The 26,896-nt window shown below is 46.9% G+C and overlaps 4 protein-coding genes across 8 annotated transcripts; 2 read left to right on the top strand and 2 right to left on the bottom strand.

Moving 5' to 3' along the window:
* Window positions 1–240: 240 nt before the first annotated feature.
* On the bottom strand, window positions 241–5,822 carry man2c1 (mannosidase, alpha, class 2C, member 1). Of its 2 annotated transcripts, XM_029154265.3 has the most exons (26): window positions 5,629–5,821; window positions 5,263–5,388; window positions 5,053–5,176; window positions 4,909–4,979; window positions 4,658–4,835; window positions 4,405–4,594; window positions 4,209–4,315; window positions 4,019–4,129; window positions 3,850–3,942; window positions 3,660–3,776; window positions 3,476–3,571; window positions 3,249–3,394; window positions 2,869–2,992; window positions 2,648–2,769; window positions 2,485–2,570; window positions 2,267–2,413; window positions 2,112–2,191; window positions 1,934–2,028; window positions 1,749–1,853; window positions 1,512–1,668; window positions 1,295–1,438; window positions 1,102–1,211; window positions 939–1,018; window positions 718–860; window positions 534–637; window positions 241–464 (listed from the first exon to the last, which is right to left on the bottom strand). In XM_029154265.3, exons 1-26 carry the CDS (start codon window positions 5,727–5,729, stop codon window positions 353–355), a joined length of 3,069 nt encoding a protein of 1,022 aa, XP_029010098.1. In that variant the 5' UTR covers window positions 5,730–5,821; the 3' UTR covers window positions 241–352. The 2 variants fall into 2 exon arrangements, with proteins under 2 accessions (XP_029010098.1, XP_040927142.1); XM_041071208.2 differs by having other exon boundaries at window positions 4,405–4,835; window positions 5,629–5,822.
* Window positions 5,823–6,081: 259 nt separating this feature from the next.
* Window positions 6,082–15,873, bottom strand: ca12 (carbonic anhydrase XII). Of its 3 annotated transcripts, XM_041071209.2 has the most exons (11): window positions 14,740–15,873; window positions 14,436–14,456; window positions 12,896–13,075; window positions 12,000–12,142; window positions 10,760–10,855; window positions 10,624–10,687; window positions 10,389–10,546; window positions 10,190–10,316; window positions 8,539–8,562; window positions 8,043–8,127; window positions 6,082–7,439 (listed from the first exon to the last, which is right to left on the bottom strand). In XM_041071209.2, the coding sequence occupies exons 1-11, from the start codon at window positions 14,879–14,881 to the stop codon at window positions 7,361–7,363; spliced, it is 1,119 nt and encodes a 372-aa protein (XP_040927143.1). In that variant the 5' UTR covers window positions 14,882–15,873; the 3' UTR covers window positions 6,082–7,360. The 3 variants fall into 3 exon arrangements, 2 of the variants coding, with proteins under 2 accessions (XP_040927143.1, XP_055365926.1); XR_008695040.1 differs by lacking the exon at window positions 6,082–7,439 and having other exon boundaries at window positions 8,071–8,127; window positions 8,539–9,781; XM_055509951.1 differs by lacking the exons at window positions 6,082–7,439; window positions 8,043–8,127 and having other exon boundaries at window positions 8,209–9,781.
* Window positions 15,874–15,986: 113 nt separating this feature from the next.
* Window positions 15,987–20,116, top strand: si:dkeyp-73b11.8 (BPTI/Kunitz domain-containing protein). The gene is made up of 7 exons (XM_029154537.2): window positions 15,987–16,104; window positions 16,930–17,121; window positions 17,596–17,772; window positions 17,877–17,921; window positions 18,128–18,206; window positions 18,329–19,187; window positions 20,093–20,116. The coding sequence occupies exons 1-6, from the start codon at window positions 16,038–16,040 to the stop codon at window positions 18,417–18,419; spliced, it is 651 nt and encodes a 216-aa protein (XP_029010370.1). The 5' UTR covers window positions 15,987–16,037; the 3' UTR covers window positions 18,420–19,187; window positions 20,093–20,116.
* Window positions 19,646–26,431, top strand: usp3 (ubiquitin specific peptidase 3). 2 transcript variants are annotated; one of them, XM_029154535.3, is made up of 15 exons: window positions 19,646–20,130; window positions 20,385–20,445; window positions 20,797–20,934; window positions 21,402–21,485; window positions 21,591–21,672; window positions 21,786–21,865; window positions 22,217–22,330; window positions 22,481–22,594; window positions 22,689–22,838; window positions 22,963–23,069; window positions 23,157–23,237; window positions 23,321–23,439; window positions 23,550–23,663; window positions 24,494–24,561; window positions 25,200–26,431. In XM_029154535.3, the coding sequence occupies exons 1-15, from the start codon at window positions 20,040–20,042 to the stop codon at window positions 25,663–25,665; spliced, it is 1,869 nt and encodes a 622-aa protein (XP_029010368.1). In that variant the 5' UTR covers window positions 19,646–20,039; the 3' UTR covers window positions 25,666–26,431. The 2 variants fall into 2 exon arrangements, with proteins under 2 accessions (XP_029010368.1, XP_029010369.1); XM_029154536.3 differs by lacking the exon at window positions 19,646–20,130 and adding an exon at window positions 20,163–20,260.
* Window positions 26,432–26,896: the final 465 nt, after the last annotated feature.

Below are 26,896 nucleotides of genomic sequence, written 5' to 3'. Positions count from 1 at the left end.
CTGAAAAGCTTCCTGGGTGTGGTAGAAAAGTCGACCACTCTCTAAAAGGAAGAGAATTATAGAATAAAAATAAAGAAAGAGGCCAAAAAACGCTCAGTACTGCTGAAGTACCACATGAAAGCTAGAACTGTACCTCACTGCACTCAAAGTGTCAGGATGGATTCTATCAAAAACAAAGAATGTGAGACCCTCAAAGTGCAAAATAATAGTGGCGTCTGGTACTCACTTCAGACACTTCAGTTGTTGATGCCTTCACAAATCTTTATTCACACTACAATGTATTGTGGGATGTGGCAATTACAAACACACTGAATCTAATTACCCTGAGATGTTCGAATGTGCCGTACACGTGTCACAGGATGAGCAGAAGTGACACGATTTGAAAGGGTCTGAAGGTCAGAGTAACTCCGCCCGTCGTGATCAGCGCCGGCTGGGTGGGGTCCTGCTTCTCCAGGAGGTCACAGCTGAAAGCAGGAATAATCAAATGTGAATAATCCCAACCCCATTCAAACCACTGATACAGGAGTACTCACATCCAGGCCTCCTTCACTGGGAGCCTCGTGGACAGGGTCGCAGTCACGCTGCTTCCGTGTGACTCATACAGTCGCACAACAAAGGCTCCCTTCCTGCCCTCAGCCTGTTGAAGGCCATATAAAGCCATGAGCTATGGTGTGTGAGTGGGTGATGTCTATTTCAGGCACACACTTAGTGAGGTACCTGCTTTATTGTCTCAAGCACGACTGCTTCACTGCTGACGGAGAAGGCACTCCAGGGCACGGTGTCCGGGGAGCATCCCATCAACCTCAGAGGGAAGTTCAGGTTATATGCGCAGCGGATGACGGCGGCGTCTTGGAAGGATCCTATTAAAAGGAAATCAACAGAACTGTTATGGTTTTAAAGTGTAACATGGTTCCACGTCACAGGTAAAATGAGCTCACCTGCATGCGGCATGACTGCATATGTAAAATGGTGAGTGCCCATGTCAGCGTTGGCGTCTGGGGCTTTAGCCGCTCGCAGCCTGAGGCACAAAAACTGGCCGTTAGATGCACAAACTAGTTCACTTGGTTGTTTTTCATCAGTGTGCGGAGTGTGAAGCCTCACAGGGACAGCGTCATGGTGTTTTTGCGGACCGAGCATCCGTATTTACAGTCATTCAGCAGAGCCACTCCAAAGTTGTGCTCGGACAAGTCGCTCCATTTATGAGCCCAGACCTGAGGAACAACAGAGCCTCGCTGAACTTGAACCAAGCGCGGTTCTGAAGGCATCAGCGGGGGATGAATGCACGGCACCGTACCTCAAACCGGGCCCAGTCCCAGGACGTGTTCATGTGCGTGGGCCTCTGCGCGTGTCCGAACTGGATCTCGTACGTAGCGTTGGGGCTGTGCACCCGCACGGGAAACTCCACCTTGAGGAACTTGTGTGACTCCGCCCACGTCACCTGAAAGCGCAGGAGGCCGAGCGCTAACGCTTCCGCTGCGGTGACCACATTCTGACCGCCGTCAGCAGCGTACCTCTGTGTGGAACCTGACGTAGGGACACGTGGCGTCCATGACGACCTCCTGCGTGACGCTGCTCCTCTCGCCGACTCTCAGGCTGAAGCGGACGCTGCCGCGGAGCCCGCCGGGACGCGCCACGCAAACAGGCTGCACCACCTCCTGCTGCGGCTTCCTGCACCGCGGGTTCCGCCGTTAGGCTCAAACAGTGCTGGGTTTGTGTGGTGATATTTACATGACAGCAGAGGCTGAAACCTGGTCTGGAGGTGGTAGTCCATCACATCCCACGCGTCCCAGTACAAGGGGACGTCGTCAAACATGACAAACTGGTTCCCATGACAACCGTCGGAGATGGCTTCCCTGAAAGCAACACACTGTGAAGTGGACGATCGTCCCTTAACATCAACACACACGCACTTCGTGTTCCTACTGAACGGTACCTGTTGGCATCAATCAAACACAGCGACGCCAGGGTGCCGTCTTTGTTGACGACCGTCCGTAAAATCCCATTCTCCATGAGGACGGTGCCGTCGGCCTGCAGGGTCACACAGCGGCTCACTCACCCCAACCCGTTCACTGCACACAGTGTGTTCTGACCGTGCTGGACATAGTCTGTACCTGAACAGTGACGGAGACCGGAGTCGCAGGCTGCGTCTCCTCGATGAGGGACAAACCGACGCTGGGGACGCGGACCAGCGCTGCAGCGCCGCAGACACAGCGGGGCATCAGACATCATGTTGTACAGCGCGAGACCGGTCAGAGTGGGGCCTTACCCAGAGCAGGTCCACCGGCGCCACCCGCAGTCTGGATGACTTCATGACGCTCCCACGGCAGCGAGTTGAACACGCCAGCAGCGGTTCCTCTGGAGCCCAGGGCTCCGCACGCCTCCTGCAGCACGGCACCGCCGTCCCTACGGATGTCTGAGGCACAGGGGCGTGAAAAACAATACACAGCAGCGAGGGTTTGATTTTAATGATTGAGGCAAGAGAACCTTCGTAATACTTCAGGGCATCGTCCACGACCATCTCTATACAGCTGCCGGGGATCACGTCATGGAACTGGTTGAGGAGAAGCAGCCTGGAGATGAGAGCCCAGTCAGATTATTTAGGGGCAGTGGAGGAGGCGCGGGTCCGTTTCTCTGAACGTGTCCGGACCTCCACAGCTCCTGGAGCTTCTGGTCGGGGTACTGGAAGGTGCGGTCTCGGCCCAGCGCCAGGCAGCAGGCCACCTCGGCGTCGTGGAGGAGCGCCTCACACTCGCGGTTCCCACGTTTGATCTGGAAACAGCACCGCCTCCATATTTATAAGTATAAATATATAACAGTATTTTGCTGCAGCAGCCCTTCACAGCACTGTGGTGCTGTAATGAGCCACACCTGCGCCTGCGTGGTGTAGGTGCCATTGTGAAGCTCCAGAAACAGCTCTCCGGCCCACGTACACAGCAGAGCTGAGTCAGCGCGAAGCTGCGAGAACAGCTTGTCTGGACTCGACATCTGGACTCTGAGGAATAAAACAAAAGGAAAGGGACGTTGGCGCGTGGTTACACCTTTGTTGTTCATTGTGACTGAAGCATGAGTGGATTTACTAGAACTGTAAAACAACGTCACATGACTTTGAGGGCCGTCTACTTCCTGTTTGTGGACGCACCCTTTTAAAAAGAAACAGCCCTGCTTTGGACACAGTTACTGGATGTGTCTCTAATGAGTGGTCACTATTACTCACAAGTGCTGCATGAATGCGTGAGACAGTAACTAACTTCGGAAGTCCGTCCGTGTCCTTGACCCGGTCCAGTCTGTCCAGCATCAGCTGTGTGGGTCCGCCGCCACCATCCCCGAAACCAAACAGCGCTGCGCTGTGATTGGCTCTGCCTTTGTCTTTGTTGTTCCTCACCGTTTTCACAAGCTGCGAGAAAATATATAGGAAAAGCTCAATCATTTTGGGGACTTTAACGATCCTACATCATTCTCATGTGTATGAACTCACGTCTTCGATTTTGCCCTTCATTTCATAGGAATTTCCTGGTGGGAAGTGAGTTAAAACCCTTGAGCCGTCTAGACCTTCCCAAAAAAATGTGTTGTGCTTTGGGAGTAAAAAAGATTCAAGGAGAACTCAAGGTCAAAACATTCTCAGTTTCTTTTGGTTTCACTGTGCTACAGTATCTACATACGGGGAAGGTGTTGACCAGATTCCAGCTCAGCTTCTGCGTCAAAAAGTTGGAAATCCCACATCCCTGCATGATTTGAGGAAGCTGTGCCGAGTAGCCGAAAGTGTCTGGAAGCCAGAACTGAAAGAGAAAGAAAGTGGCTCCATCCAAATGTACAGAACAATTCGTTTCTGTGTTGTTTTATGGCTCTCACCTCTTTGCAGTGGAGTCCAAACTCTTGGCTGAAGAAGCGCTGTCCCTGCAGGAACTGGCGGACCATGGACTCGCCTGACGGCAGGTTCCCATCCTGACAGGAAGACATGTTTTTACACATACAGTCCTAGGAGGCTCCAATAATAACGATGCAGCAGGATCAGCGTTACCATTTCCACCCATGTTCCTCCCACTGGAACGAACTGGCCTTTCTTGACAAAGTGCTGAATCTGCGAGAAGAGTCCCGGGTACCAGCTTTTAACCCACTGGAACTGTTGAGCCTGGACGACGAGAAACAAACTAAGGACTAGAGACAAACACATTAAACATAAACACAAAATTAATTAATTAAGTAATTACCTGAGAGCAAGTAAACACAAAGTCTGGGTTCTTTTCCATCAAACGAATGGTCGTCACCCAACTTCGACCACATTTGCGAATGGTCTCCTCGTAAGGCCAGAGCCAGGCTAGAGACAAGGAGCACGTGCATATAAGTGTTCACGCCTAATGACAGGTAAAGGCACAAGCTGGTGCCGCTTTGTGTTCTGATCCGGACCCGTGTCGATGTGGCAGTGGCCCATGGCGTGGACCGTGTGCTGGCTCTGTCCGTTCTTCTGGCCGAAGAAGCCGCGCGCCAGAGCGCGCGCCCCGGGGAACGAGCCGGCGTCGAAGGGGTCGCACAGGTTCACCATCTCGTTGGCCGCGAACAGCGCCTGGAAGCCCCGCTGCTCCCCCTCGCCCAGCTCCTGTGGACCACACAGAGGGCGCCAGCACTCGGCCCGCGTCCTTAAACGTGCCGGCGGACGTACCTTCACGGTGTCGACCAGCGTCTCCAAATCCGTCAGCAGCTCCCTCACCTCGCGGTTGAACACGACCAGCTCCGCTCTCTGGACAGAGAACATCCTGTCGGGGTCTGGGGCGGCGATCGCGGACCCCTGACCCGCGCCAAACAGCCCATTACAGGCCGTCTCCACGTACAGGGTGAGGCTGGAAAATGACAAAATGACCAAACGTCAGGCCCATGGCTGCGTTCATGTAAAGTGAGTGTGTAATAACTGACCTGTGGGGCTCCGCATCCTCCAGGCAGTCAGACAGGATGTAACTGGTCTTCTCGCCCTCTTTAGTCAGACCCTGAAAGTCCACACCAGCATGTTACAGACCCCATGACTGATCCGCTGGCATCTCAAACTGGTGTGGACGTTACCTGCACCGGCTGCCCGTCTCTCCAAACCATGGCTTCTCCATCGCTCTCCCACCGCAGATGGACCTCCTTCCCCCTCCAGGACTCGGGGACCGTCAGGGTCACTTTAAACCAGCACGTCCACCACCTGCAGAGGCACCAGGCTTGGGTCAGAGCCACGGACGGGGGCAATAGACGATACAAGGGGCGATAAGATGAGACGAGGCTGCATACGTTGGCCCGAAGGTGCTGCCAACTTTATACGGCTCAAAGTTCTGCTTGGAGGCTTCTGCGAATGTGATTCGTTCCAGGGACAAGAAGGAAGAGAGAGAGTCCAGAGGGCGAGAGTCTCCATAAAGTCTGCACAGAGTCACACACAGAACAATGTCGTGTTTAACAAAGCTGCAGCTGCAGCACAGAAGCATTCGCAGTCAGCTGATCCGTACACACACACACACACACACACACACACACACACACACACACACACACACACACACACACACACACACACACACACACACACACACGCCTGTGCAGTGGACGTGTATATGATGTGAACGTATGCCTTTATTAACACGCGCGTTGCCGCGTCCTCACCGTCCTCTCAGATTGCAGTCGGTGAAGTAGACATCGGAGACGAACTTCTCCGCTCTCTCGAGCAGAGTGCGCCTGTTCTTTAGCACCGGCTGATGATACATCACGCAACGAACCCGCAAACGGCTGCGAGTGGACGGACTGCGGGAGACAAAGTGAGCGCTTCATCCAGGACCCGGAAGCAAAACGTGCGGAGGTGTCGCTTCACGCAAACGGCCGCCAGGGGGCAGCAGCGTTCAACGCCCTCAGCGGCACCGGCGACAGGGAGCAGGTGAATCTGTTGGGCTAGAGAATACAGGCGACGAATAAATACTCACACAATTATGCCTTGACCTTGTTGAATCTGTACATTTTAGTTTATATTTGTAGATAAACTGTATTTATGTGACACATGGAACAGGTTCGACTTGATGTTATGACATAATGGTATTGGTGAACTTCATGGTCACAGTCAAATTTCTATTTACATGTCAGTGTTTTATTTTTGATGAGGTCATCATTTGTTTACACTCGCTACACACACTAAAAACAACTACAATACAAGTCGGCAAAGGTGGCACACAAAATATGACAATTAAGCACATAGATTAATTAAGTAGATTGGCACATTTTAAAATATGAAATCAACAATAAAATGTGGTAGCGCACAACAAGCAGCATAAAGGTCTTTTGTTTTCTTTTTTTCTGGAAGACAAACAAGACTTTGTCGTGGAAGATCAAGTGTGCCGACATTTTTCTGTAGAGAAGCGTCACATTGTGCAGCTACAAGTGAATATTTTATCATATGTATCAGATCCACAGATTAATGAGTATTATGTGTTTGTTTGGACTAAAAGTACAACAGTCTAGAGGAGACTCGTTTGCATAAACATCCTATATGCATTTGTACTCTACTCATAAGGAACATATAACTGATCAAAAACAAATATGATGAATGCGGAAGATCCGATGAACCGGCTGGAGGAAGCTGCGCGCGGATGTCAGAGCTCTTTCGTAGACCTACGGGTGATTGTTCCACTGAGGCACTGGTGAGTTCAGGGGAGTGGGTCCCGTGAGCGTGGGGGCTGACCGGGGTTAGGGGTCAGCCCACGTCCACCCTGAAAACACAACAAGCCTTCTCTCCTCAGCGCTTTTAACAAGGAACCAGTTGTGTGCTTCTGTGTTTGTGTGAAGCCGGGCGCCCTTTTATTATGAAATCCATCGAGCAACACTAAGTACAGGGTTGGTGGAAAGTGGCAGAGCCCATCCCTCTCCCTCCCTACCATCAGGGACAGCTGTCCGCTCCCACCTCCTATTGTTTGCAGTGCGGTCGGGCTTCCCTTTACCTCGGGCCAGCCCAGGGGAGCGGGTGGCACGGCTCCACTCGGCCCAAGATCCTCACCAGTTCGGCTCTGCTTTACCCCGTGCGCCTGGAAGCGTCAGTGTGGAGGTCTGCGTCAGAATCTCACCACAGCATGTCAGATAAATAAAAGGGGGACTGAGGAGGAAGCAGCCCTGCAGGGAAACAAGCAGGCAGCAGAGGCCTGGTCCGCTGCTGCTGCCACAACAAAGCGCATGAGGCTCCAACTGTGGCTCGAGAAAAAAACGAATGCTTCCCATAGCATGAAACTTAGAATCAACCTAAACATTGCATGTTTTCAAGAGTTTGGGACAATAGCACAAAAACAGAATGAAGTCCGCATTGTCACAGCCTTGGAATTCCTTGTTCCCATGAAACAGGCTCCTGGGCGGAGGTTCACACTCGTGAGCCGTACTCGTCTCTGTCTCCAACGCTGAATCCGACGCCGTTGCTTTTGTCCTGTTCAGTGGAAGATCTAAGACACAGGAGCACCGTTAAGCTTTTATTTTTATTTCTGAACATTGACCCCAGTTTTCCTCCTGTCAGTTGTAGCTTTCCTCTGCTGCTGGGGCTTGTTTTGCCGGCGTAATGCTAATTACTCAGTTACATAAGATACAGTACCAGTGATGCAGGCGGCGTTAAGCCAGTGCTTCCTTAATTTCCCCTGCAACCCTTAATATGGGTTAATAACAACTGCTGCTACTTTCTGCACAAGGGCTCCGTGATGTTTAAACAGAGAGAACTTCTGCTGCAGTAAAAGACGTACAGTGATTTCTACAACGAAGCAGAAAGAAGTCAGACTGAACCCAAACTTCTATGACGTGATGTGATGGAGCCGTCACTGACTGCAGCCTTTCACCTCAAATAGTGGATTACGCCTCATTAGCATAATGTGAAGCTGCTGGTGAGGTCACAGCTTCAAAGCTCATTTTACTTCTTTGGCTCATTTGAATCCTTCCTCAGATGTTTTAGCTCATATTCTGTCTGTCCTGCGGTTTTATTTTTATAAACCCGTTTGTAGAAATGACAGGTTTATGGCGCTGTGCCACCTTTGTGCTAGTTGCTGCCCTCTGCTTACCTTTTGCGTCTCACTAAACAGCACACTAATGAGACGATAAGAGCGAGTCCCACAGCAGAGCCCACCAGTACGGAGACCAGTAAACCTGCAGCGCAGGGAGCAAGAGAAGCAGACGTACAGTGTGTGTGTGTGTAGAGTGTGTGTGTGTGTGTGTGTGTGTGTGTGTGTGTGTGTGTGTGTGTGGTGAAATTAAAGTCAATTAAAACAGTCAACAAAACAGAATTAAACATTCATTGTTGAGACGTGGTTTTAATTCTGACGTACTAAACTACAAACTACATTATAATAAAGGTTTAGGCGATTAGTTTTAAGTGTAAATGCTTTTGATGTTACATCATCTATTATCTTTTCCTGCAGTTAGCAAACATACATGCTCATGTGTTAAATCTGTATGGAAGCAGAAAACCTCAATGCTGCCTGAAGCTAAAGTAAAGCTAAAGACTTCAAATCAAATCTACATCAAAGGGAAAACAAGGGCTGTGCAAATGTGACATACCAGAATCCGACCAGGGAAGCTCGTCTGAGCAGCAAGAAAGAGAGAAATGAGGGGGAAATTAACATTCATAGGAGCAGACGCCTCAGACGTGGAACAGGTGCTTCTGTGTCTCACACATGTCTTACTGTGATAAGTTTCTTAAGCGTCTTCCTGTTACTTCGCTGCTACAGTATTTACTGAAGCGTGAGCAGATGCAGCAGCGATACCTACATTTAGGGTTTGCTCCCTGTTCACTAATTGCTTCTGTACTCGGCCTAAATCGCACAACTTATGGACGTTATGTAAAGCTCTTAGGTTCTCGCAAATTCTTCCGGTTTAGCTGCAGCTCTATATTGTGCAAGGCAATAATAACGAGTGCAACGCTGCAGACAATAGACATACAGTATACAACACGCTCCTTGTGTTCATGGAAAGCACCTGTGTATTGTAGAGGTTTAAGTATATAAAGCTTAGTGTGCAAACAGATCCTAGTTTACCTCCACAGATCTACATAATCTGATTTCATGGTGAGAGTCTACTCAGCGCTGCCACGTACGTACGTGTAACTCTTTATAGACTTCATCAGATATAATAACTTAATAATAAATACATTTGAGAGAACGCAGGACGTGGCGTATTGTGAGTCTCAGCTACAGCGTCTAGTCTTCCCACTCCATGGGTAGAAGCCAAGGGTGCGGAGACGCCTGACTGGCTGCTTTCCTGATCACAACGGCGGGAGACAGACTGTGTTTAGTCGCCGGCACACTCTTCCTGATGGCTGTGGAGCTCCTCCTCCTGCTCATCACGGCCTTCGTCAGGGAGCGATCCAGCTCCTCGTCCGTCAGCCGCCCGCGGAGGACGCGTCTGATGGTCGGCGGCGCCAGGTCTGATTTACAGTCCAGGTAGCTCCTGAGGTTGAGCTCGGGAAAGACCTCGTCCCTGAGGGCGTGGACCAGCTGCTCCCCAGCGTGGGCGCGTCTGAGCCGCTGGGAGACCCTCCGCTCCAGCGAGACGTAGCACAGAGCATCTCCAGGCAGCCCCACGGGGCGCCTGCTCTGGGGAGCGTTTGGCGCCCGGTGTTTGGACCGGGACTCGCTCGCCTCGTCCCCGCGGTCGCTCTCCCTGCCGGCGTGGGCCGTCCGCGGGCCGCTGGGCTGGAGCCCGCGGGGCCCGTCGTCGGCCGGGTCGCCGGCCAGCAGCTGCTGCAGCGCTCGCTTCCTCGCCAGCGGGGGCGCGACGGCGGGCGCGCCGCGCGGCCCTCTGCCTGCGTCGGACACAGAGCCGAGAGCAGCCTGTCAAACGGCCCGGCCGGGGGCGAGTGCCCTGGGATGACATTGGGCGCTCCCGCGCAGCATGCAGCAGCACTGCCTGCAGCTTCAGGCTAAAAGCACAAGCTAAACGCCACCGGAAGCCGAAGCCCGAGGCCACAACAAAGGAGGGAACCAGTGAACCAGCGAGAAGCGTGAGAGGAGGCTTTAAGGAGTGACTGGAGGCCTGCAGGTGTTTCCAGAGGTTGAAGGAAAGGTTCATGCTTTGTCTCATCAGAAGATGCGAAGGACAAGCAGGTGACGGAGCAGAAGCCAGAGTCAGCGTTACAGAAGGTGCCCTTCTGAGGAAAGCAGCCACGTGGAACGCCAATAATAACCGAAGCGTGTGTAAAAGACACACTCACCCTCCTTGAAAGAAACCAGGACGGTGCGGCTGTCGGGCAGCTGCAGCCTCCTGTAGTTGTTGTTCAGAGGCAGAGGGGCCGAGTCCTGGGCGCTGGAGGCGTAGAGGGCCGTGGCCAGGGCCAGGAACTGTGGAGACAGCAGCTGATTAGCCTCCGCTCGCGCGGGTCTGAACGGCAGCAGCCTGGAGCCGTGCAGCACCTGCTGGTGGGACACGGTGACGCGGTCCCTGAACACGGTCCACAGCACGCTGGGGTAGCACGGCGGCGTGGTCAGGGAGCCGTCGTAGCGGTAGTACTCGTCCAAGCGCGCGGGCAGCAGCGCCCTGACGTTGAAGCCCGGTATCTGCACCCGCTGACCTGCCGCGTGCGACGGGAGACAAGCGTCGGCGTCCAAGTCCCAGTCAACGGATGCAGCGGCGCTCACGCGGACTCACCCATGTATTTGATCCCGTTGATGAACTTCAGGAAATGTTCGAAGGTGGGATTAAACTCACCAACCTGTAAAAAAAAACATTATTTAAGAAAGAAAATCACTTTGATTCACTTTGATTCAGGTCCAGAGTGTCTCACCTCGATCAGAACCCCCAGCACAGCCAGGCCGTCGGACTTGTCCACTGCCGTGGACACGTTGGGATACCGGTCAGAGTTAAAGTGCACCACATGCATCTGGAAAGGAAAACGCTGGGTTAGGACCCAATTTAGCAGCTGTAAACAAACAGACTGAATGTATTCCTCTTATTATGTCACTAACTGGTTAATGGTGTTGAGCCTATGGCAGAAACACATTGGAGGTTCCTCTGAATGATCCCATTCTTACTGTAAACAACACATCGGGCTTTGTTGTGTGCTCAGATCCCCTTAAGGTGCGTCCGTGAACCGTTCTGCCGCAGGAATTGAGACATTTTGGCCGTTTCTGGGAAACGTTTCGTTTCCCCTCAAAAGCCACATGTCGTGGAGGCGCTGCGGTTGTGGACGTGCTTGAGAAGGTGCCCGGTCGTGACGCGTGCGCTCAGAAGCTCCACGTCCAACCGCAGCACCACGTATGTGGCTCTGCTGCAGCTGGGCCACGCTCACACATGAAAGCTACAGGTTTCAGCTTCAACCCACTGTAATTCACATCACGCCAGATTACAGTATATAAAAAGACTCCTCTACTTGCTCCGATCATAAAAGAGATATTTTAAAAATGCGGCAGACGAGTCTTCTATCTTCGTTAAAGCTCCACATTAAATACAGTAAACTAGTGCGTGAAAAGCCACTGGGAAAAAAAAAAGACCTCAAGACGACTTAAACCCTTCAAAATAAAAGGCACTAACATACTTCACATACTGTAGCTGACTGACTTTGGTATAAGAAAGTGATCTGACACATTACAATTATGTCGTTAAGTCTATTTAATTAGCATGTGCTTTATACGAGGGTCAAACAACGCTTCATAGAGAGTTACACAATAAAGCTGAAGTTGCACAACAGGCGAGGTCTGATGATTGGGAGCAAACTGAAGACACAACCGCAGCCGGAAAATGCCGACCAGGCGCTTTCGGGCGGACATTCAGGCTGAGCAGCATCTCTAGGTTTTGAAGAACGTCAGCGGCTCCGGTTCCGCCGCCCGTCAGAGTCAAACGTTCATATCAGGAAGTATTAAATCATTTGTCTGGAGCTGGAGACGCCGTCGCCTGATGCTGCAGACTGGGAAATAGACTGTTTACCAACCACTCTGACCTTTTGGAGACAGAGTGACTGACTCTGTGTAGTTTCACCGCTCAAGGACACGTTGAGTTGATGCAACTAATATGTTCTGCTTCTTTACCTCGGCCGCCGACTGCCTGCTGTTGACCACGTGCTCGGAGCCCGCGGCTCGGCCCCTGGACCCCCAGTGGAAGTGGAGCTGGGCGGCGGTGTAGCGATGGGGCAGGCTGGAGATGTGCATCGTGTGCGGCAGCGAGATTTGTACTGCGGACCAGAAGAAATCAGACCCCGGCACGCGTCAACATGAGCCAAGCGTAGCTTCACACGCGTGTGCGGCGGCGCGGGAGGCTGCTCACGCGCGTGTCAGCGGGCGGCGATGGCGTCAAAGCGCTGAGTCGGCCTCTTTTAGACGCACGTCGGGCCGAGCGGCGTCACCGGCCGGAGCCACCGTCCATCAGCACCCGGCGCCAAGTGCGTGTTCAGCTGCTGCTTACAGCGACAATCTACTTTAAGCAGTTCAGCGTTTCAGGGCGACGGCGACATGAGCATCGTCCCTGTGACGCGAGGAACTGTCTGTCCGCGTTGTGACTAAATGACGGCGTTCCATAAAAGCAGGAGGAGCGTTACATTAAAGCTGGCTCCTTTTGTTAACATGAGGCCCAGCAGACGCAGAGCAGATGACTAATCCCCGCTCGTATGGTCCCAGCCTAAACATGAATGTCTTTCTTTGGGTCAAAGGACGGCTCGGATAATAAGAGAGTGATTATGGAAAATTGCTGTGGTAGATGTAGAAAGAAAATCCTCCTGTAATTTTCTTTAGGTTGACTCAGACATTAAGTGTCGACAGCGTAAACAGATTCCCCCTAATCAAGGTGCCTTAATGAACACTTTGACTGGTGCACGACTTTGATTGAAGGAGCTCTGACATAAATGTTTGTTGTGTTTGTTCCACAGCTGAAACAGGACAAATTACATCTCAGCCTGTGTACGCTGTGTTCCGTGGTGACCTCTACTCACTCGAATGCCCGTTGTTTCCCAGCGTGAGCTGCTCGCCGGGCGCCAGGTTGTAGTTCTGGACCTGGATCGGACGCAAAGTCGGGTCGAATCGCATCAGCTCCGACTTGATGTCTATTGGAGACTGGAAGGTTCCGCCGCAGTACGGGTAATGCTCGGGCCAGTGGTCCTGCCCCTCCGGGCCTGCAACGGCACCAGCAGAACACCTCAGGGAGATGCTTGCAGTGAGACCCAGTGCATGTCTGTTCAAATGTTACGCCTTTTCGTTTTAAAGGGCAGGTGGAGGATAGATCCAAAGAGCGGGTCCTACAGCCAGACCAACACTGTATTATTATTATGTATCTAAAGGGCAGCGTCGGAGCCAGTGGCTTCGCTCTCGGTGCTGAGACTTCAACAGTGAGAACCGCGTTGTTGCTTGTGGTGAAAGCCAGTGAGAACACTGTCTCGATGTAAATGAGAGGTTTCTGCAAAGCGCAGGACAACCAAAACGGCCACATTTACAAATCAAGCCATGTGTTTCACAGTGGCCCCGGTGGCACGAGGGTGTTTCTCAACAGCAATGCCTGCAAATGCAATGAGGCACACAACATAATACTCAATATAAAGTACAAACAACATACAGTAACTGGGATGGAATAGAGAATATGATGATCTCATCTCTAATTCATCAACTGTGCACAATTGATGTAATCCACTCACCGTGAGCTGAAAGTGGTTGAGCGTGAATGACGCAGCATGAAGCTCTCTCTTAGTCTGACACATGAAGACACAGGACGTGCCAAAAGGCTAATAAATCACTGAATCTGTTATTGAAGCAAAGCTCTGAGTCTGGTCTAGGTAGACTCTTCCTATAATAAGACAGAAAGTTACTCTTGTGGCAGTAATTAGCCTTCACTTCATTTGCTGCCTTAATTAGCCCCAGTCTGACCTTTAATACTGGCTTTGAGTGGCCTTCGGTGGCCCCTTTGGAGAATATACTGATACATACTGGCTGAAAGCATCTGATCCAGGTAATCAGGGGGCAGCAGCCCCCGAGAACCAAAGTTCACCATCAGCATCACCCAGAACTTTGGGGCTACTTTATAAACAAGATCAGTAAATGTAATGACAGTAAAAGTACAAATACCTGCCAAATATCACAAAGATAAACTATGTTGACTTGCTGCACCTGCCAACTTCCAGATTCTAACTTCCAGTCCCTGAACGCAGCAGCCGTGAGAGGCAGTGACACAATGACAACAGACCCTGCTCTGAGCACAGTTTATATAAGCAATAGTCACGGTTCACGGAATCCCTGCGCGCAGACCTAAAGGCACGAAACAACCGCACTCAGCTACTTGTGAGGGGACGTAATTATATTTGCAGTTAATTCTGCAAATGCATGATGTGGGGAGACAGCAGTGGCTGTCTTTTCCTATGAGGACGGGAGAAGGGGTTTGATTCTGTGTGTGCAAAGGGACCAGGGTTGCAGAGGCAAAGGTGGAGGAAACAGGGATTTCAAAATTGAGCTGAAAAAAGCAGGATTTCAAATGTACAAACTCACCACTGTATGTCCACATGGCACCTGAAAGAGAAGAACGTGTTATATTAAAGAATAAAATGCAACTCAATAACTACTTTATAATGTTTTCAAAACCAGACCGTTTTTATAATTTAACACATTGCTCCTTAATTGAGAGCGCGCACGAGGCTGCCTTCGCGCGCGCCCTCCTGCTGGAGACCCTGGCGCTGCTCAGGGGCCCAGACATCATTTAGTTTTTAAATATTTAAATCCAATTTTACTTTAAATATAAACAAAAAAGTGCATCCAAAGTAGTAACGTGGCTCCTTTTGTGCTCACATCTTACCCTGCAGTCCAGATAGGAAGATCAGCTGCAGCGCAACACTGGACGTCAGCCTCGGACGGCGCATCTTCATCCTCGCAGCCTGACGTCGCGTCGGTGTTCGGAGCGGCCAAGCACCGGCCTCCCTGCCGGCTTTTATACCCATGTTGTCAGCCTCTCGTTGCGGCTTGCGCTGACGTCAGAGCGGCAACGCAACCAACCTCCACCGGAGAGCGCGGAGGCTCTGATCTGCCGCGGCGCGCCGCGCACGTGCGCATCGGTGATCCGTCGGACGGAGCGCATCGTGAACAATGAGAACGTGAATGTGGGAGTTTGTGACAAAACAATAGGTTCAACAAAACTGGACCCGAGCGTAATAATTACAGCTCTAGTCGAACACTGTAAAAGGATGTGTTGAGTTTGTGACAGCTGTATTCAGCTTTAGATGAAGCTGTTTGTGACAAATCGATCTTGTGTAAAGTGCAGCTGGTTAAACTTTTTTTACTTTTTCGATTAAAATTAAATATGAACCCAGCCCATAACTCCACTTATGTCACTGTTATCAAGCAGGTTCAGCGTTGTCTTCAACAAGAGGTTCATTGTTGGTTGTGTTCAAATTTGTAGTCAACCTTTATTTGCTAACAAAGTAAGTTGGAGAGATGTTTCCTTTTTAGCTGCTGTCTTTATTTCCAGTGAACAGAGCTGTTAAACAGACACACACACAGTCTCTGCATAGAATATTTATAATAAACATAAACCAATCAATCATCTGTCAAACATCTCCTCAAATGGTGACAACTGACTGTGAGGTTACTGTCTTCATCCATGAAGCTGCATCCAAAGAGGAACCTCTCTAAGTGAAACCCAGTGCAGGGTTCACAAGGTCAGCCTGGACTGCTAAGCTTGTGGTGAGCATCATATCCACGTTTGAACAGAAACCCATTACAGGAACAGGAAACAGCCAAGATGCAGTCAGAGCAGAGATTATAGACACATGGTTCTACAGTATGTAAAGAAAAATGATCACACAAATGTTAAGTAAACATGAGATCATTGGATGAGTAAAATGATTTTTTACTGCATTGTTCTTCAAATGACACTTGGAAAACTGTAACTAAATAAACAGAAACCATATTACGCAACCTGATATACTATACAGTAGATGAGTAAGACGTCCACTCCCAAGGTCAGGTTTGTTTCAGTTTGTTTCCCCGTCAGTGAAACGTCATTCCAAAGGTCAGCCACCACAGCCCCATCCCACTATATTTTACAGCCCTCGCTGGCTTTACTCCGGAAGAGACAGAACAAAGACACGCAGCGAGATGAAGCACCTGCTGCTGCTGGGCCTGTGCTTGGTGGCGCTCCACCTCAGCCATTCAGCTGTTCCAGGTACGTCCAGCTGGTTTTATTAAAAAAAACATGATTGCAAAGCTTGTGATTCATAAATGTGAATTTTTATTTATTTTTTAATTTCGTCTGACTGAACTGAATCAAAGGAAAAGTGCTTCAACTTCAGGCCTTTCACAGCGACATGGAGAATTAGTACTTATGATTTCTCTTACAATTAGAAATCAATAGATTTGATATCAAGTGCTTTTGCTCCATTGTCCATGTCAGGACTGCCTCTCTCAGCAGGATGTGATCGTATTCACCTTTGTTATTCGCTTCATTTTCACGCTCCAACTTCCGACTGAAGCCAACAATGATTGTCTTTACTGGGAGAAAGGAAGAGGAGAGCTGGTGTTTAGTCTCCATTAGCTCTGCTGGAAATGTTATTTACCCTCTGCTAACGATTGTGCTAAGCTGACAGGACAACTCCTTTCCCTATAATTACACACCTTTAAACACAGAGATCATTTCTGTCTGAGCCTGATTGTTATTTGCATAATCAGCCGAAACTTGCAGCTCATCACCTCACGGCCGTAAACATTCTTAGTGAGGCCCAAACGTTGAGCATCCAAAATAATCTAGATTTTTTTAAATGGTTCGCAACCAGTTCCTTTTGTGAAATCCCTGAAAGGCGGGAGGACTGAACATGTCATAAATGACTTTTATTATTGCTGTCATAAAAAGAGGGAGTGGGTCTCTGGTGATGATCGTGGTTAAATATTATTTAAGAGACGGCTGGCGATTGTTAATGATCAGCCAACAGTACTTCTGTTCAAAATGTAGTGTTAGTGGCTTTGCATCTAACTCGTTTTTATCCTTCCTCAGAATTCTGCAATTTGAAATATGATGAAGGTTCAGGCACAAAGTTCCTGGCCTTTTTGTTTTATAACTCCACCACTGGTCAGTGCAACCCGTTCATATACAAGGGCGAAGGAGGAAACGCCAACCGGTTCAGATCGGACAAGGATTGTATAAAGAACTGCTCTGCCAGAGCAGAGGAGATCTACCCCACGGATGGTAACTTTTAAATTAAGAATTTAAAGTCATTTTCACACATTAGCAAAACTGATATTACAGCAAGAGTGAAATCAGCTAAAGTAAAGCGGTAGTACAGTGTTCTCCCTCTTGGCTGGGAGGACTTTGAACATGAAATCACTAATGACAGAGTTTAATGAGCCTCAGGGCTATAAAAGGAAACACTACTTTATCTCCCTGGTGTAACGGACCTGAATGAATCATCTGCCTCAAGTGCATTTCAGTGTTCAGTTGTGGCTGCAGAACCTACACGTCTTCAGTGCCACTGCTGTTCTGTGTGCTGACATTGGTTGAGTCCATTTTCCTCATGCAGCGTTAGCGATACACCACCAAGTGGTGAAAGAGCAGCACTGCTGCACCGCTGATGGGGAAAACTGAGACTGAGACTAATAACCTCCAATCACTGCTATGACTGAATTAACATGATGTGAAATATAATGACGCTTCACTTTGCAGCATCCAAAGCTTGCCTCTACAAAAAGGCTTCAGGCGACTGCAGTGTGAAAATCCCGTCATTCTACTATGATCCCATTCATGACAAATGCAAAATGTTCACTTGGACTGGATGTCATGGAAATGGTAACAGATTCCCCACGTTTGCTCTGTGCAATTCCACCTGTGCTGGCATCCACGGTGAGCACACGTCTCCCTTTCCTACTGTTTGTACAGTCACATTATTATAAAATGCTTCTTTCAAAACTCGCCAATAATTACATTTCGATTGCTTTGGTTTTAAGTTGATGGGGATGAAGCGGAGGAACTTGATTCAGACACTCCTGTTGGTAAGTAGTCACACAGAGAGGTCAGTAATTAAAAAATATCTTATGTCAAAAGTATTAGTATTAAAGTAGTATATGTATAAAAAAGCTAATTAATTGTTATTTACGCCTGCTTTAATCCTGACGTTTTTGTCCAGAACTGTCTTCTAATTAGCTGCAACTAAAGGGTTTGTTAATTATTCATGTTGTATCTCTTCTACTTTCAACAGCCCTCATCTGTGGAATTGTGCTTGCCATCATTATCGCCGCTGTCCTCATCACAGTGATCGTCTTGTCTGTTAAGTCAAAGTAGGTATTGTACGTTGATTTTATTGACCTGATGACGGACTGCAGCTCAAAAGCTTGATCCCTGCGTGAGTTCACTGAGTGATGCTCGTCTGACTGGTTCCTTGTTGACGGCGCGTCTTTAGGAAGAAGAACAGCAAGAAGAAGGGGAAAGCTAAGGCTAAAGAGCCTCAGGTGGAGTCACCTCTGCAGGAGCAGGCGACTGAAATGGCTTAGATGATGATGTCACCTTGACACCGACATGTGTTTTACCAGCCTGGTTGTGGGTCATTACTCTACTGGTCTTGATATCAAACATATCAACTGATGACTGCGTATGTAGATTTTTTTTTTACTAATGTGTCTAACAGTCATTACAGTTTTTTTTTGTTTTGTTTTTTTGTTTCAGCAAGTTCAACATCATGTTTCTTTAGTTGTATATGTCATCTGGTGCTTTCAATATAATCCAAAAATGGAAATAAAACTGTTTACTCAAAGTTTAATGAAACCAACTAAGAGCTGAAATAAACTGTTAATTGTTTAGTCAGTTGGAAAAAAAGTCTGTGATTTATCACTGTGCATTTTTTATGAATAAATGATCAACTCTACTTTTGTTTCACTTGTTTGTTGCCCCACGCTAAAGCAAACTCAGCAGGCACACAATCGGCCTAACGTTAAAATATGGTTGAAATTGAAAAAATGTCAGTTATTGTTGTGAACAACATGTAATGCTAATGGTCGTAAAAAGGTTACAAATTTACAAAAAAATTATTGAAATAATGTCAGTTGTTATTGTGACGTTTAAGGCTAGCGTTTAATAGCGTTGACTGCAAGACGTTCAAATAACTTTGCTCGATCAACGTGGATTCACTTTTAAAAATCAACACATAGTCCAGCGGTCATTCAGCCGTAATTATGACGTTGATTTAACTATGATTTAACGTTGGAAGTTAGAAAAAATTGACTTCCTCATTTTAGAACATTGAATACAAATGAAAGAAAGAAGTAAAAGAAACTATGTTCTTATTTCACTCATCTGTACATCATTTTTTAATAAGGAAAACTGTGTTTTAGCTAAATAAACAGGACGAAGCGTACATGATTTCAGGTGGTCACAACTCGTTGTTTCTTGTTGACCTGTTGACGGACTGCAGCTGAAAAGCTACTGAGTTATATATTTATTATTTTAAAGACAGTTTTCACCGTTATTACTATTACATAGTTAGTAATACAGTGTGAAGCAAAGGCGTTAACAACAACGCGCATGCGCTACTTCCAGGCAAGCGTCTCACAGTATAGTTGAACTACATTAAATACGGGATTATACAAATGGCTTTAGGTAGAAACACTATAAAATGACGACTGGGGCTGTAGGTAAGAATTAACAGTCATACTGTACGGTTGCTGTGGGCGGAAGGGGGAGAGTAAGCGAAGGAAATATATCTCTCAAAAATGTTTCATCTTTGGTTCGTTGTTGGCAAACGGGCGAGCCGGCAGACACGACGTCACTTCCTCAAGTTGTTTCCATTTGTTTGTGACAAACGCCAGTAGTTATCTGGTACCTAACACCCCAAAGATAACGTTGCTGTTGTAATTCTACAGGATGCCGGGGTGTAAGAAGCGTTACCCTTGTTTTCTATGAAGTACTGCACGGAAGATACGCAGCAAAGATAGTTAGCAGCTTTCAAACGACTTAGCATTAGCAAAGACAGGAAAACGTGCGTTCGCAACAGAAGTAGTTGGCCAGCTAAGGTTAGCTAGCTAGTTTAGTTTGATTGGCTACGACTGTAGTTAGGTGCCTTGGTTCTGGTACCGCCCGGGTCGCAGCGTTGGCTACTGCTTGCTCACTATCAACTGATGGAGTGCCCTCATCTGAACTCAAACCTGAGCTGTGCTGTCGATTCCTCCAGGTTCCCCAACGGCGCTCCGTCCTCCTGGTGCTGCAACGGTGAGTGTTAGTCACCCCTTCATTCACTTCACGGTAGCCGGCGTCAGGGGACAGTAGAGCGGTCTGTGGGACCCCCAGGCTGCTGCCCCTGCGTCATTCGTGTCAGCTTGACGGACACTGATAGCTGCAGGTCAGCGCGAAAGCATCACAAGGACATTCAGCGTTAGCAGACGTTTGATCCACATTATACAAAGACAAATGACTGTAACGTGTGAAACTGACGCTAATCGCACATCTGCACCTTTTCTCTGCAGTTTGCAGGTCTAACAAGAGCCCATGGATCTGCCTCACCTGTTTGATGGTTCACTGTGGAAGGTAACTGTTTGCTGTCCACTAGCTAAAGCTGTGCTCAAAGTAGAAACCACATTTCACTGGTAAATAATCTCCATACAAAATACAAGGGGCTGGCGGACCATTTAGAGTTTGCTTGACGTTCTACTGCTGAAGCAGGGGTGTGTGTGATTACAAGCTACTACTTTTGTTGTCGTAGTCTGTGTTGTAATCGTGTTGGGTTTCCAGAACTTGTAAGGAAATAAAGGGTGTAATCTAGTGTCCAGAGCTATTATTTACCTTAAAGAATACACTTTCATTTTATAATATAATTGAGGTTCATTTGTGTTATTTGATGTGTTTTTGTGTGCTCTAAAATAATGTATTCCTATGTAGATATGTGAATGGACATGCAAAGAAACACTTTGAGGAGAGCCAGTCCTTTGGCATTAGCCAAAGGAAAGGTGAGAAGCAAGAGAAGGAGAAATCCCATCATTCTGTCTGCATGGACTGCAGCAACTACAGTGTATTTTGGTAAGTGTCTTTAATGGTCAGTCTGGAAGTTCACGGTGGCTGGATCTGTTAGGCTCAAACATTTCGCTAATGATTCAAGTATCTCCTTCATTCTTCATGGCCAGCCTGTGTGTTTACGGTCTGTGACTCATGGCTGGGCTCGGCACAAGTCCAGTCATAAAAACCTTAGTCACAAGATTGTTATTCTGTGGTAGTGCCAAACAAATATGTTTTAAGCAATCTCCAACAATTGACTGAAGCATAACAGTTAATTTGGAAATTTTACATCTCTGTGGCTTTGTTCACAAATGCTCATCTTAATTAGAAAAGATCTACATTTTTGTATGTATGTGATGGATAACACTTGCTCTTATAAGCTTGCTATATGGTTTTTAAAAACAGCAGACATATATTTATCAGGTACTCAGCATCAATAAATGCGTTGTGTTTCAAATGTACCTCTGTTTCAATCAGTTCGGCTTTTATAGTTACAGATGTGACGACTTTGCTGTCAATGACACCAAACTCGGACAGGTGCACAAGGTGAGGGAGCATCTTCAAAGTCTAGAACAGTAAGTACACCCTCTGGTCTTAGCTCTTCTACACTGTCATCACCAATTTAAGATGCTTTATTCAAAACATGTTCAGTAGATTCACAGGATTGTCTGAACTTGCAGCTCAGCATTGATGGGTGAGCGGCAAAGGAAGAGAAAACTCCAGGAAGGTCCTGCTGCAGATAACAAAGTGTTGAAGGACAATGTAAGTGACTGCAGTGATCATTTATGTTTCAAGTCTTGATTTGTAAAATGTATTTTTTTGAAGACATTAAAAAAATATATTTTGCTGTATATACCGATGTTTATCTCTCTTAGGATGGAGCCGCTTTAGGTGCTACAGGTCTGAGGAACTTGGGCAACACATGCTTCATGAACGCCATTCTCCAGTCTCTGAGGTAAGGCTCTGCTCTGAGGAGGTATGTGGGAGGTAAACTGGGTTTGCAACATGGTTGTTTAGCTCTGCCCCTATGGAGCCAGGGCCCCACGACCAGTCATCCTTTATTAATGCAGTCTGGGGCACAGTTGGGGATTACACAGGCTGCTTGGAAACAAGACACAGATAAAGACCAGATTTCCCTCACACACATTTGTCTGCTTTCTACTGGACTAGAGTAGTGTGTGCAGTAATTATTATTACTGTAAGCGTGTGTGGCTAACAGATTACTTTGTTACATGTGTTTGTGTTTTTAGATAATGTTGCATATCTTCTGAGCCATGTTGTCACTAAACATGTGTTTCTTCCACAGCAACATTGAACAGTTCAGCTGTTTTTTCAAGGAGTTGCCTGCGGTGGCTCTACGCAGTGGTAAGACAGCAGGAAGAAGGATGTACCACACCCGCAGCCAAGGGGACAACAGTGTGTAAGGTCCCATTTTGGAGGAGGGACAGTTTGCGGGGCTTTGAGAGCAACTGGAATGCAAAAACTGATTTAGACTGATTTATTTAAGGTTTGTTGAGAGAAGCTGTAGGGTTTAGTGTTGATGTCTAATCTGGCTGTTTTATGTCAACAGGTCTTTGGTGGAGGAGTTTAGGAAAACTCTTTGTTCCCTGTGGCAAGGGAATCAGACCGCCTTTAGTCCAGACTCCTTATTTTATGCCATATGGAAAATCATGCCGAGTTTCAGGTAACCTAACACCATAATGTAGATCAAAAAGATGCATTACGGGCTTCGCACAAAATCTATTAGGTTCACTCGTGTGTTTTGTTTTTATACCCAGGGGGTATCAGCAGCAGGATGCTCATGAGTTCATGCGTTACTTGCTGGACCACCTCCACAGGGAGCTGCAGTGCAGTCGTAATGGGGCGTCTCTCTCAGTCTCACCTCAGGATGGGGTCAGACTCTCCACCACTGAGAGCAAATGCTGCATGTATGATTATGTGACCTTCCTGTTTTCGTTTTTGTGCAGTATTTATTTTACATTGCGTAAAGAATAACTAAATGTTGTTAAAATCAGCTCTGTTGGCGTTTTTCTTTTGTTTGGTTTTTTGCAGAAACGGAACTTCCAGTGTTGTCACATCCATTTTTGGTGGTATACTTCAAAATGAAGTCAACTGCCTGATATGTGGAACAGAATCACGTAAATTTGATCCATTTCTTGGTAAGACAACTGAGCTGCAAGGCTCAGCATTTTCTCTTTCCCCATTTTTACAATAAACATAAAGACTGATTATTTTTTGAAAAACAGATTTATCCTTAGACATTCCCAGCCAGTTTAGACAAAAACGAAGTAAGGACCAAGAACCAGGTCCGGCATGCACCTTACGTGGTAAGTTTCCATTGTGACAATAATTTTTTTCTAATTGTGTCCTGCTGATATTATTATATTTTTATTATTATATTTTTTGATAGACTGTTTACACAGCTTCACTGACCTGGAAGAACTTGATGAAACTGAGCTGTATTACTGCCATAAATGTAAAAAGCGACAGAAATCAACAAAAAAATTTTGGATCCAGAAGCTGCCAAAAGTAGGAGGCGCAAGTTATTTCATTACAATTTAACCTGATACTTTATTGTATTTTAGAAAGCAAAGACAGGTTGTTTTAGAGTAACTGGAGGTTTTATTTCATAATTGTAGGTTTTGTGCCTGCACCTTAAAAGGTTTCACTGGACAGCATTTCTGAGAAACAAGGTGGACACCTACGTAGAGTTTCCACTGATAGATCTGGACATGAGGGGTTTCTTACTTGAGGTAAGTCGAAAACAGAATATATATATATCCGGTGATGACACAGTAATTACCTCACTAATGCTTTATGCAAAAATAGGAAAGCAGTTTGAGTTTTTCACAGCTCTGTGACCATTAGCTGCGGTGAGATATAGTTTCAAAACACCAACTACATCAATAGTATTGAAGTATTGAAAATAAAGAATACATTTTTCTTTTTAAATCAACAAGCCATGACCATTTTTATTCTCTGATTATGGATAGGAAATATTCCAGGAGAAATTATTTTGCTTAAAATCAAACATTTGGGTCACAATTTCCTCTCATTCATTCAAAAACTAAACAGAAAAAAAGACATACTAATGACAAATCATGGGCATTGTATTGAAAAGATGTATTGTACATTTAAAGTGTGGACTTTACAAAACTGGAATGGACTTAAATAAATAATGAAGTGTATTGGCTGGTGTGTGCTGCAGAACCAGCTGTTGTTCATTTATTATTTAATGCTGGGATCACTTGGTGGCACCTTGTTTAGTGGCAGATCTCTGGTCAGGGCGCTCACAGCTAGTGTTTTATTACCATGTATAGGGCATATGCTTGATAAGTTATAGTACTTGCATTTGTAAAGGCTCTGCTCTTTCTGTGTCAAAGGTGAATTAGTAGTTCATCCATCTGGCTTTAGGGGGCGCTGTTGTACTGCGATTCTATAGCCTCACACCTTGACAGTAGACACAAAGTTACAGTAAAGCTGGAATTTACCTTCTTCAGGTTGTCATCTTTTCAAACCTGTGGGAGAAGTGGTTATTAATGAGTCATCACTAAATTGTCATCTTGCTTTTCGACATTTGCAGCCAGAGATTTCATTACCAGGCAGTTGCGTCTATGACCTTGTTGCTGTTGTAGTACATCACGGCTCTGGGTGAGTAAATATTTTACAGCTTTATGGCTGGCTCTATGTTTCTTGTCTAATGTTATTTTTCTATTTCCGTTATAACGATTAGCTAAAGTTTTTAATTTAAGAACAGAAATGGATAATTTAATTTATCAAAGATGCTCAAATTAGTTTGTTTGTTTTAAACAAAACAATACAGCAGCCTTGTGCGGATTTGGGTGGGGCACTCTCTTTTATCACCTTACTAAAATAATTACTAGTTGCACCCATCAATAATTCTTTGAATGCTCAGCTGTCATAAATCTGTACGTTGTCTTTCAGCCAACTCTGCCAGTGCCAGCATCAACTGAGTCACCCAGTCACTAGAATGTCATTCAGATCCTATTTGCTAGAAAGCTGTGTGGACAGCTGCAGTTTAAAAATTCATATTGCCTGAAATGCTGAACTACATCAGGCTGAGGGTCCTTGAAAAGCGCTCGCAATATGTTAAGAGGAGCTCTTGATCAAAGTGCTGCTGCTATATCTTTGCCCTCTAAGTGGCGATGCTGTGCTGCTGCAGTTAGCTTGAATGTGCCCTTTTTATTTCAGATAAAGAAAATGAAGCTTTTATCCCCCTAGAAGCCAGACAGCAGAGCATGATATAGTGTATATGTCTGTCTTCACAGGGTTGGGTCAGGCCATTATACAGCATATGGCAGCCATGAGGGCCGCTGGTACCACTTCAATGACAGCACAGTGACTCTGACCAGTGAGGACACGGTGAGGAAGGCCAAGGCTTATATCCTCTTTTATGTGGAGAGGACTGGTCAAGGTCCTGGAGACAGAACCGCCACGAACAGCACGCCCGCAAGACCAGCGGCCGCGGACACGGCGCCCACGGGCAGTGCTTCCTCAGGAGCGGTCGCTCTGGACAAGGTTGCCACAAACAGTGTTTTGATGGATGCAGCAGCCTCACAAATGGTAACCTTGAATGAGAAAGCGCCAGATAACGCCACCCCGCAAAGTGCAGGCGGTGACCGGGCTGCACCGGAACAAGCTGCCACCGCCTCTGTGGCGGCGGCAGACATGGATACCTCAGACAAGGCTGCACCGGGGGAAGCTAGCCAAGCTGCACAGACTGTTGGACAATGATTCTGTCATCCTTACTGCCTCAGAGCAGCTCCTCACTCCACGTCGGCTTCACCTCAATCACATTTATCACAGTGCTTGATTATGATAGTTAATTTTCACATTTATCGTACGTGCAGCTGTTTCGTTTCGGTGATCTGCATGATGGGATCACGTGTACTTTGCTGCTTGATTTTTAGTATGACTTTCGTTGTGCATTTATTTCCTCGATGTTGTAATCCTCAGATGAGGTAGACCTCACCACATGTCATAGATTCCAAAGGTGATCGTTTCAAGTAATAAAGTAAAGCTTTAGCCTTGGAAAACCTCAGATGGTCCAACGTTTAGCTTAGACTGACGAGAGTCTTTGTCAACACACTGTCGTAAACAATATTTGAAATTTCTGATGTTTTACGTTTCCATAAGTTTTCTACTCCCAATGTTTAAAAGCCCTTTGCATATGTTTTATTATATATTAGTGGAGGTTTTAGGATTTAGAATGCAATGCATTTACTGACTGACAAGTGCTCATTAGGGCGATAGAAAGCTGTTTTAACTTCATGACCACAACCAATGTGAAAGAAACGACCATTCTGAAATAGTTTTGTCTGTATCGGTGCAACATTTTCATGATATAAAGTGGATTTAAATGCTAACCCCAGTTGCTTTTTCTTTTTCCAACATGTTTTAAGAAAATGACAAAATATACCAGAGAACCTGTTTTTTTAAAGTTTGCTGGGTTTTTTTGTTTTTTTTTTGTCCAAAAACAATAAATGTTTTATTCTGTGTAGCAGGACGTGAAATCCATGATGATCTGTAACAGAGCTACAACTGTGGACAGTGGCAAAAATAACACAATTTACCGGTTTTCAGTACAGGTTTTGCTTCATTTCCCTTTTAAACTGGTGTCTTTCAGGATTTTCAAGAACTGTTTTTAATCATATAAAAACTCTTGAGATCTTCAGAAACATGAAACATTTTGTGTTTATGTGGCCAAAAGAATTATCCCCACACCCTTATTATAGCCTCTAATGGAGAATAACAGTCGCTCCAGCTCGGTGTGACCTTAACAAACCTTTTTAGCAACCGTTTTTTGTTGTTTTTCTTCTCTCCACCCGCCCACACAGAAACACACGCGTGCATAAAAGCTCCCCTCGGGACACGTGCCAGCCAGTCAGCCTCCCCGCTCCGACTGGAACAGGCGCTCCTGTATGCGGAGGAACAGCTGCTGCTCCTCGCGCCGCCCGCTCACAGG

Source organism: Betta splendens, chromosome 6 (assembly GCF_900634795.4).
Source record: "Betta splendens chromosome 6, fBetSpl5.4, whole genome shotgun sequence".
NCBI lineage: Eukaryota > Metazoa > Chordata > Actinopteri > Anabantiformes > Osphronemidae > Betta > Betta splendens.
Note: the sequence above shows the minus strand (reverse complement) of the source record. Positions and strands in the feature narration are given on the sequence as shown.